The sequence below is a fragment of the Suricata suricatta genome, chromosome 8 (assembly GCF_006229205.1).
Source record: "Suricata suricatta isolate VVHF042 chromosome 8, meerkat_22Aug2017_6uvM2_HiC, whole genome shotgun sequence".
Taxonomy (NCBI): domain Eukaryota; kingdom Metazoa; phylum Chordata; class Mammalia; order Carnivora; family Herpestidae; genus Suricata; species Suricata suricatta.
Window position 1 is genome coordinate 55,432,158 of NC_043707.1, and position 11,490 is coordinate 55,443,647.

At 34.7% G+C, this 11,490-nt stretch overlaps 1 protein-coding gene across 1 annotated transcript; it reads left to right on the forward strand.

Annotated features, from left to right (window-relative positions):
• The first annotated feature begins 10,447 nt into the window (after positions 1-10,447).
• Positions 10,448-11,119, forward strand: LOC115297614 (cytochrome c oxidase subunit 5A, mitochondrial-like). The gene is made up of 2 exons (XM_029945795.1): positions 10,448-10,514; positions 10,605-11,119. The coding sequence occupies exons 1-2, from the start codon at positions 10,448-10,450 to the stop codon at positions 11,117-11,119; spliced, it is 582 nt and encodes a 193-aa protein (XP_029801655.1).
• Positions 11,120-11,490: the final 371 nt, after the last annotated feature.

The window sequence follows — 11,490 nt, forward strand, 5'->3', positions numbered from 1 at the left end:
AAACCTGTCATCAGCCAAAACTGAACTGTCCAGACTATATTGTTTAAGGCCTCTCTGCCTATATACATTTCCAATTTATACTCTTAATATCTCACTGTACATGATGCACTTACAATTGTACTTTAAGTCTTAAAAGATACATTAAATTCATTAGGAACATTTGTATACAAAGAGTTAGTCACTTTCTTTTCAGGAAACACAGAGTGTTATACTTCTTAACTTAGAACATTAATATTATAATGTGGATAATATTTTGGGAGGTGGGGACTTAGCATCCCAGCACCAACTGGAAACTATGCAATATTTTTCAGGGTGCTTAAAATGTTTCTATTTCCCTAGGAAGCACACTATGCTAGGTCATTCAGAACCTATTTTGGAAAAGAAAATACTTTATTAAATTCTACTTCCACATAATCTAATTTGTGGAGAATATAAACATTTCTTCTTGGTTTAAATACTGAATGAAATATGGTCATTAGAGTAATGATAATTATGTACTGGAGATATTTTACCTGTAGGTAATAAACTTACCTTCAATAGTTAGATTTTTGCTGTTCTTTATTTAACACCATTTCAAATATTTGAAAGAGGGAATGAATTCTGTAATGATGTGTTGCTAATATGACTTGAAAATACAGTTTCTAGGGAAACTAAAATCACAATCAAATATGAAAGCAAGTCATGGATTTTAGAGACCATTATTGTGATTTATCCATGGATATCAGAATGGTCAATATATGAAAGACTTAGCTTAATTAATATTTCATAAAGAAAGTTGATATAGCACAGTAAACACAAGCAATGGAATCCATGAATATAATAGTAAATACAAAATGAAGAAATATTCAATACTCAGAATGGAAATTGATATCATCATTGGTGAGACTGCAGCTGCAATATTGTGTTAATTCTGGGGCACTTCAATACTAGGCATATGTAGTAAGGTTGGAAAGAGTCCAGGGGGGTGGGGGAAACAACTAAATAATGAGAAGGGAAGACAGATTTATGGGGGGAGATTAAAGCAGCATAATATTTATAGCTGGGCTAAGGGAATATGAAAATGATCTGTAAATATTTGAAAGATGTAAATAACAAGTAGAAAAGGAATTCTTGAGGAGGCAGCTGAATTAGGGGCAATGCAATCTGAATGAAAAGCGGCAGGGTTATTTATGCCAAGTAAAGATTAAAACACACACATAACTTCCTGACTGGACTACTAAACAGAAAAACAGTCTTTCTTCTTAAGAATTAAATGCCCTCCTGCACAAAACACTAAAATGTGTTATTTTATGGATTAACCATGCATTGACAGGCAGATAGCATGAATTATTTTATCAACCCAGAATGGAGAGATACAGTATATGTTGTCTGGCTCACGGTCTGAATCTACTGAGTAGGAATTCATTTTTCTCCTTTTTATTTAGGAATGTAGAGTTTTATTTTCTGGGTTTTTTTTTAAGTCCTTCACATAAGAGGTTATTTGTAATGACTGGGGATGGCTCATCAGTAAAATCAAAAAGTAAACAAGGAAAATTTACACAGAAAACCTATGCCAAGATCCTACTCCAAGAGAAGGGGATGAATGATTGGCATTTAAATAGACCTACAGATGGTAGCTTCCCCAGTGTAGTGCTTCAGTGAGTGCATCCATGAATCCTGACTCTCAGTTCCTTGACTTTCTCTCAGCCAATTATTTTGTCTAACAACATGAATTAATAATACAATCAATGGGGTGCCTCTGTGGCTCACTGAGTTAAGCATCCGACTTCTGCTCAGGTCATGATCTCACGGCTTAGGAGTTTGAGCCCCACAGTGGGCTCTGTGCTTAAGATTCTCTCTCTCCCTCTCTGTCTCTCTGTCTCTCTCTCTGTCCCTCCTCCACTCACTTTCTCTCTCACTGTCTCTCAAAATAAATAAATAAACTAAAGAAAACACAGCCCTGTGTTTATTCCTTAGAACTTCTCATTATTATTTGCTTACCTTTTTAAAAACCTTGATTTAAGGTATTTCACCTACTTAAAGTCATTTCCCATAGTCACCCACACTTCCTGTAAAACTGCATTTCTCACCATTTTCTCAGTAACCTTCAGCAGCAGCTCCCATATCATATCTTTATTCCACTTTTCCCAAAGCTTGGATCCCTTTGGCCAATACTATAGCCATATCTTGCCTGGCCCCTCAAATTCCTTGGACACCTCTCCCTTCCTTGTACCCTCCTGGAAAATAAAATTTTTTATATCCATACTTCATGTCACACCTAAATATGATGGGCTGAATGTTTTTCAATGTCTGCTGTATATGGAAGACGTTGAATATTAGTACAATCCATTATCTTTCTCTTCTGCAATAGATGCATGCCCAGGTAGATATACTTTCCATCATTATACACCACAATGGGAGGGTGTGCCCACATCACTAATTTTTCACCAATTATGTGTTAGCAGAAGCAATGTTTTCATCTCTTTTTACTTCTTAAATAAATTAAGCAAATGATCTTCCACTCTTTCCCAAGTCCAGAATAAATTTGTTAGCTATATTTGAACATGCAGATAAAGTGAGGCCCTAGAGCAAAGCCAAGATTAAGTCTGGAAAGAAACTAGGTCATTCAATGACTGTCAGTAGCTGGAGTAGAATTCCCCACTAACCTGGGGCAATCACTTCAGATCTGTTACTGGACACAGAAAAACTTACAGCTTTTTAAGCTACTTTATTTTCAGGATATTTCAGCTAAAGTTGCTTATCCCTTGACTTAATTTTTTTCACTGGGATCACATTATGTCCATTATTATCATCCTCAATATGCCCCTAGCATTGCCAAACCATTTTTCTGTATTCATCCAGTACATTAATCTTCCCACTGTCCTGAGTGATACTTTCAGACATTGCTTTCTCTCCTCATGCATCCAAAAACTCTTTCTCCATCCTCATTTTTATTTTATAACTTTGAATTTTATTTCACTGAAAAGAAGAAAAAGAAGTAATCAAAAGAAAACTTCTAAAGTTCCACGTCACCACATCCATCTACCTATTGCAATGTTTTATAATGTATTTGTTTTGATTAAGTTCATGACCATTTTCACAAATAATAATTTTCTTCTATACTGTATTATTTCTATAAATGTTTATATAATTACAATCAGTATAAATATCTGCAGTTAGATGACTCATCAAAAATAACAATAACATTATTGATGACCTCTTCTGCTTCCACCAGTTACTCCCTTTCTTTTCCAGAGATATTCCATTGCTTAAATCAGAGTTAAGACATCATAAAAATTTCTTCATATATGGGGTTACCTTAATATATGATAAGCTCCTTAATTTAACCAGAGAAAAGTAAAAACTGTCCAATAGTTACTATTATTATTTTGAACTCCTACATTATATTCAAATAAGTAAAAATGACATATATTCCAATTAACAAAAAGAAAAATCCTGAATAAAATTGGAGCAAATATGTCTTTTTCAGATAAATCTGAAAACCCCTTATATCATGCCACCCCTTTAAAAGGTATAAAATCCAAATTTTGTTAAATAGTAGCTCCGATCATTAATAATCTAAAACCATCCTTGTTTTGCATGTGTATCTTCCATTAGTCAGCAAAATGAAACCCTTTTTCTTGTTGTGTTCAGACTGTCCTTGACATTATCCTTGAAAAGGCTATATACACCTCACTTAACCATCTCTCTTTCTATCTCCTCCAACACTTAGAATACCACCTCCTTCCTATTACCTTCTGCAAATCTCCCAAATCAACCATGAAAAATGTGGTTACTGTTCCACAAGTCTGTGCTACCAATTGCACTACTAATTTCACACTTGGATAGAAAGTAAATTCAATAATTTAAATTCAGTATAAAATGGCATCTTTGTCGTTTCATTTATATAAATGTATATTATTTTCATAGCAAGATTTTGAAGTCGAAGGAGAATACATATATTAAATTGAGGATAAAGCAATAAGCATGTGTAGGAATTGGTAAAATATGAAACTGTAAGTTCAATTGTGATGCAAATCAAATAGAAGATGCTTCAAAATTTCTAATAGCAAATTAAGTTAGGAGAATATAATCCCTTAGAAGACAGACATTTGCTAGTGGTTTTTGAGTGGAGAATGACATGATCAATGTTTATTCCTGATAACATTATTTTGAAAAATATTTGCATAGTAAATTGAAAGAAAAGTGAAACGTGAGATGTAGAAAGTGGACATTGGAGAGTAAAAGAACATGAGCAAGGAATGGCATTAAAAATAAGAATGAAAACATCCTGAATGCAATGGTACAATAATTAGAATCTCTCTTCAAGGCTGAGGTATTTGTTTTCCCAACTGCAGGGACCAGTAGTGGCACAAAGCTGATTTCCTCAAGTGGAATAACCACCGCCTAAAGAAAACTTCATCTCTCAAAGTTGAATCCCCTTCCTGAGAGTAGAAGTCACTTGCCAGTCTAAACTCATCACTGGTGTCAGATAGAGAGATAATAATTGCTGGCATACTGTAGTATGTAGTAACAGAGCTTATGTTAAAATGTTACTGATTTCACATTTGGATAAGATACTGATAGAAGTGAACACACAAATAGAGTCACATCTCAGGTGCTTGATTCTAAATGATTGGTAATTTTAGAGACTATGAAATTAAATGTTTCTAATTGGATATAATCAGTATATTAGAGAATGACAAAAAAAAAGTTCAGAGATAAAGAGGCCTGACCAAAAAAAAAAAAAAAAAAAAACCAAACAACTATGTTGATGATTCTATGAGAGTAGATGCATAGTGGGTAAATATATGTGTATTCCTTATTAACATTCACCACACAGCACTGACCACAAAAAGGTAAGTAATGAGTGGACTGAAAGATTTATTGACTTAATTATGAGACAGCCCAATACTGACTATAGGCTCTTCACAGAACACCCATGCTGGCAAGTAGTAGGCTTTTCATTGCCCCAACAGCTGTGATCCTATACTTAAGAATGATCCACAGCAAATATATAACCAGTCAGCAAGAAAGATCCATGTTGAGTCTGTAATATAGCACCATCCCTTGAGAAGACGAATTAGTCACTTATCTTGAGATTATTGAATTGGAACCCTTTCTTCCTGGAAGGGGTGACAGTTCATCTGGATTGGAATCCACATATATTTCAGTAACGAGGATTTCATTCTTTCCACGTGGCCTTAACCAGCAATTATCTGAAGGCTAACGAAGCGTTTGACTCACTGACGAGGAATCACACATAATGTTGCCCCAAACCAAAAGGTCTGATTTACAACCTGGTGAAACCACTTTGGAAAACAGTATAGAGGTTCCTCAAAAAGTTAAAAATAGAACTGCCCTATGATCCAGCAATTGCACTTCTGGGTATTTATCCAAAGGATAAAAAAAAATACTAATTCAAAGGGATACATGCTCCTTAATGTTTTTAGCGGCATTATCTATAATAGCCAAATTTGGAAAAAGCCCAAGTGTCCATCGAGTGACCAGTGGGTAAAGAAAATGTGGTCTATATATAATATAATGTAATAGTACTTAGCCATAAAAAAGAATAAAATTTTGCCATTTGCAACAACATGGGTGGAGCTAAAGAGTATTATCATAAGCAAAAGCAGTCAGAGAAAGACAAATACAATATGATTTCCCTCATATGTGGAATTTAAGAGAACAAATGAGTAAAAGGAAAAAGAGAGAGAGAAGCAAACCAAGCAACAGACTCTCTTCACTATGGAGAACAAACTGAGGGTTACCAGAAGGGAGGGAGATGGAGGATGGGTTAAGTAAGTGATGAAGATTAAGAAGTGTGCTTGTGAGGAACATTGGGTATTGTACGGAAGTGCTGAGTTACTGTATTGTATATCTGAAACTTATATTACACTGTATGTTAACTAACTGGAATTTAACTAAAAACTTTTTTTAAAAGGCTTAATTTACAGCAAAGGTAGTGTGAAATGAGCACATGAGAATGGATCCACTAGTCTTCCCTCTTACTGAACCACCCTGAAAGAGTAAACAGTCTTTTCATCAGCCTTAAAAGTGCATTATCTTGGAGAAGTTACCATTTTGGATGGAAACCATTTATCCTCAAAATTAAAGAATTATTATATTGTCTTTTATCTCCAAATGATACATCCCAAAAGTAGCATATCAACATTTGGAAGTATAAGTGGCCCCACTTACCATCATTCTCAGTTAGATACTTCAGGAATTTTTGCCTTCTTTTACGGTACTCTTAGGTTCTGTGTGATTAGAGGTTCTGTTTCAGGGAGGGGGAAAAGTAATAGTAAGAAAACTGGGTACTTCTTTTTTGTGTGTGTCTTTTTAAAAATTTATTTATTGTTTAATTTACATCCACATTAGTTAACATATGGTGCAAAAATTATTTTAGGAGTAGATTCCTTACTGCCCTTTATCCATTTAGACCATCCTCCTTCCCACAATCCCTCCTGCAACCCTCTCTCTTCTTTATCCATTCATCCTTCGATGGGCATTTGGACTCTTTCCATACTTTGGCTATTGTCAATAGTGCTGCTATAAACATTGGGGTGCATGTGTCCCTACAAAAGGGCACATCTGTATCCATTGGGTAAATACCTAGTAGTGCAATTGCTGGGTCGTAAAGTAGTTCTATTTTTAATTTTTTGGAAACCTCCATACTGTTTTCCAGAGGGTCTACACCGGTTTGCATTCCCCCCAGCAGAGCAAATGAGATCCTCTTGCTCTTCATCCTCGCCAACATCTGTTGTTGCTTGAGTTGTTAATTTAGCCATTCTGACAGGTGTGAGGTAGTATCTCATTATGGTTTTGATTTGTATTTCTCAGATGTTGAGTTATGTTGATCATTTTTTCATGTGTCTATTTGCCATATGGATGTTTTCTTTGGAAAAATGTCTATTCCTGTCTTTTGCCCATTCTTCATTGGATTATTTATTTTTGAGGTGTTGAGTTTGATAAGTGCTTTATAGATTTTGGTTAGTAACCCTGTATTTTATGTGTCATTTGTGAATATCATCTTCTATTCCGTCGGTTGCCTTCAAGTTTGCCGATTGTTTCTTTCACTGTGCAGAAGCTTTTTATTTTGATGACGTCCCAATAATTCATTTTTGATTTTGTTTCATTGGCCTCCATAGACAGCCTGAGTAAGTTGCTGAGACTGAGGTCAAAAAGGTTTTTTCCTGCTTTCTCCTGTAGGGTTTTGATGGCTTCCTATCTTACATTAGGTCTTTCATCCATTTTGAGCTTAAAAAGTGGTCCAGGTTCACTTTTCTGCATGTCGCTGTCCAGTTTTCCCAGCACCATTTGCTGAAGACTGTCTTTGTTCCATCGGATAAAGATGAATTGCCACACATTTATGGGTCCATTTTGGGTTCTCTACTCTGTTCCATTGACGGAGTGTCTGTTTTTGTGCCACTACCACACTGTCTTGATGATTACAGCTTTGTAATACAGCTTGAAGTCTGGGATTGCGATGCCTCCAGCTTCGGTTTTCTTTTTCAAGATTGAGAAAGCTGGGTACTTCAGTTCACAAACTGGTCAGTCAAAGAATGTATGAAGTAATTGGGAACAGAGAAAATTAAATGAACAACTAAATAACACAAAAGATGCAGACTAACCAGTCATAAACAAAGAAGTGATAAATGATACTACAGAAGTTTTAAATGCCAAGAAGTTTGAAAAGTATTATAAAATTAATAATTGAAAGACTATCATGGGTTAGATTAAGATTATCAGAATTGTTTAAAATCAATATCAGGAATCAGTGAGGCAATCAGTGTTTAGTTTACACAAAGAGAATAATGGATTAAGGGATCATGGACAAAAATGCATTCCCACTGCAGAAGGCAGGAAAGAAGCTGAAGAATAAAATAATACCTCTAGCAGAGACAACTGCAATTACTTGGAGTTTATAAAATGGAAATTTTTATATAAAAGGGAACAATAAAAAACAATAAAAATAGGCTAAAGTTCAATAATCCACATTCCTTCAACAAATATCTTGATCATCTATGTATTATGGTATATTTTATATTTATATATTTATACATTAAGATGCATGAACAAATCTTGAAGTCTAGAAAAAGAAATTAGTCATATATGTTAATCACAATTTATAAGTTGGAAATATATTATCATATTAAAATTAGAAATAATGAAGCATGATTATTCAGAAATGCAAAACAATTATTTTCAACTCAAAATCATGAAAATTTGGGGCACCTGGGTGGCACAGTTGGTTAAGCATCTGACTTCAGCTCAGGTGATGATCTCCCAGTTCGTGATTTCGAGCTCCATGTTGGGCTCCATGCTGGCAGCTTGAAGCCTATAGCCTGCTTTGGATTCTGTGTCTCCCTCTGTTTCTGCCTCTTCCCTGCTTGTGCTCTGTCTGTGTCTCTCTCAAAAATAAACAAACATTTTTAAAATTTTTAATGAAAAACAGGGAAAATACAAGAGAAAAAATGTGTCTCTATGATACTCAACATTTGTCATTTTCACAGTGGTAGCTTGATAAATATTTGTGTTTGAATGAATAACTGATGGTTACCAGAGGGAAGGTGGGTGGGGGGTTGATTAATATATGACGGGGATTAAAGAAGGCACCTTTTAATGGAAGCGTTAAGTCACTGTATTGTACACAGGTACACTATATTGTATGTTAACTCACTGGAATTTAAATAAAAGCTTTAACAGAGTCTTTAGAAAATAAAAGAATAAGTAAATGAAAAAACTATATACAAAGAACAGAATTAAAAAAGAAAAAACTAAAGCATACAATTTTATAAGATTTTTACAAACCCAAATTGTATTAAATTGTAATTCCAGGTTAATAAGTTTGAACTTTTGATTAGAAGAACTACAGACAGCTTTACTAGAACAATGTAGAGAATAAGGCTTCTCCATTAATCATGCCTCTTTTGCTGCAGGCAACAAAAACCAATTTGAAGGAAAATAACTAATAGGTCAATAAATTAGAGAAAACTTTACACAAATAGAGTTGTGTTTCACAAAAACCAAAGGTAGGAATGCAGGTGGACATTAGAACTTTAGCAGCACTCTGCTCCTTTCTGTGTGTTTGGTCTTGTTCTGTGTGAACCATTTACATTGGCCCATCAGTCCACAGGAAATACTATAATCACTATAGCGTCCTGCTGTGCATATGAACAGTTATACTACATAAGGAAAATAATCCAGAGCTATGCATTCCCAATCTTCCATGAAAGGAACATCTTGGTCTAAGTTATTATGACTAGAGGTGGACAGTGAGCATAATTTATTACAAATAGGAACAAATACTTGTAAATTAAAGTTAAAAAATTCCAGAAACCCCCCCCAAATTTTTTAAAACTCAAAATTGGTTGTTGACTCATGGACACCTACCCCCAAACCTGAGTAATATAGTTCAAAATTTATTTTCTTATATTAATAGCAAATGTCAGATTTAAGGGTGTTCAAAGAAATGTAAGTTGATTTGAAATTATATAACATAAAGCATAAAAAGAAACAATTCGACTCTGAACAATACTTTTGAAATATTTTTGCCTGTGTTAAAGAAATATTAAATGCATTACATTTTTCTGACTAGATAGGTAGATTTTGAGAACTTTTACATTAGTTTCATCTTTCAAAATTTTACTAATATCTTAAATTCCTTATATTTAGATATATAACATCATCTCTTAATTTAATAACTATAAATGTGGCTTTGAATGTAAAGAGAAATTTAAATAAATAGAAGATATTTAAAATAAAATATTATTTTTCCCCAGAAAGTAGATATGATTGTTCAAATTAATTTTTCAAAAAAAAATGTGAGTCTGAATTTATCTGCAAGTTAATTATAATGGTAGTTTGATTTTTCATTAAAAAGAAAGGTTCTCATACATTTATTCAAAGAGACTTTAACTTGAAAAATTAACCAATTCCCTAAGGATGGAAAAAATTAAAATATTAGTTTTCCATTGCCTGAGGTTATAACCTTGGTACTACAAAGGTTTTTCTTAGAAAAATTACTTCATAACATTCACTCAAGAAGCAGGCACCCAATATCATTATTCCTTTCTGTATTGGCAAAATATTTAAGAGAAAATTATGTTGTCATTAGTAAAGTCCATTTGAAATTTCAATAACATATCTAGAGACAAAAGAGCTTATTGGACATCATTCTTCTCTTTCACTATATATAATCTATTTTCATTTTATGCCTTGTTCACCTATTCCAATACTGGAAAGCTCCTCCTGCTGTTTGAATTTGTGATGGTCTTCATCTTTATTTGAACATTTTCATACATACATTTAGGGAGTATCTCTTATATTATGTAAATTGTGTACCAGTAAATGTAAAATATGAAATACCAGTTTTAGATAATTTAACAACATTGTCATAGGGGAAAAACATCTTCAAAAACACAGAGTGATCATTCAGGTACTCAAAAGAAAAATACACAGGAAAATGGTCTTAAAGCACATTATAGGCTCCCTCGCCTGTGTCAGAGTCCGGTCCCCAAGGGCCCCAGCCAGTAAGTTCAAACCAAGCTTCCCTTCAGCCTTGGACTGATCGCTGCCATCGCTGTCCTCCTCGGCGTCTGCTCTCCCCATTTGCCCTGTAGCAGCAGCTGTCCGGCTGAGGCCGGCCTCCAAGACCTCTGTACCCAACCCCTACCCCGCGCCCCACACACACACCTTCACGCCCCCTAACCCAGTTCCCAGCTCCACCTCCGCTGCCCAGTCAGTCCACTGCTACTACCATAGGTCATATGAGACAGAAGAGGATTTTGATGCCTGCTGGATGACTTACTTCAACAAGTCAGATATTGATGCCTGGAAACTGCATAAAAGGATGAACGCGCTTGTTGGCTCTGATCTGGTTCCAGAACCCAAAATCACCGGTGCTGCTCTGAGGGCATGCAGACAGCTAAATGATTTTGCTAGTGCAGTTAGCATTGACATCCTAGAGGCTGTTAAGGACAAAGCAGGACCTCACAAGGAAATCTACCACTATATCATCCAGGAACTTAGACTAACTTTAAATGAACTGGGAATCTCCACTCCAGAGGAACTGGGCCTTGACAAAGTGAAAATTCCATGGATGGCTTCTCAAGGATGTATTCATAATGCTACTTGACTATAAACCATCACCTGGAAATACTGATGACAATATAGTACCTTATTTGAACAGAATTTCCTTTATTGAGTATCAAACCATGTAATGGTAACATAGACTTTAATAAAAGGGAAATTAGTTTGAACTGAAAACAAAACAAAACAAATAGCACACTATATTCCTAATTAATTATTTGTCATGTCTGTAGTAAGAAGAATTTATTCTGCACATGAGCCCTTGGGTGTTACAAAGGTAAAACTATCTCTTAATAAAGTTTTGCTGTGGTGGTTGTTCTGTTTTTGTTTTTGTTTTCTAATGCATACAGAGGTGAGGCTAAGTCACCATTAACTAGATTAATAGGTTTCAATGACAGGGAATATATTGCTTGAGAT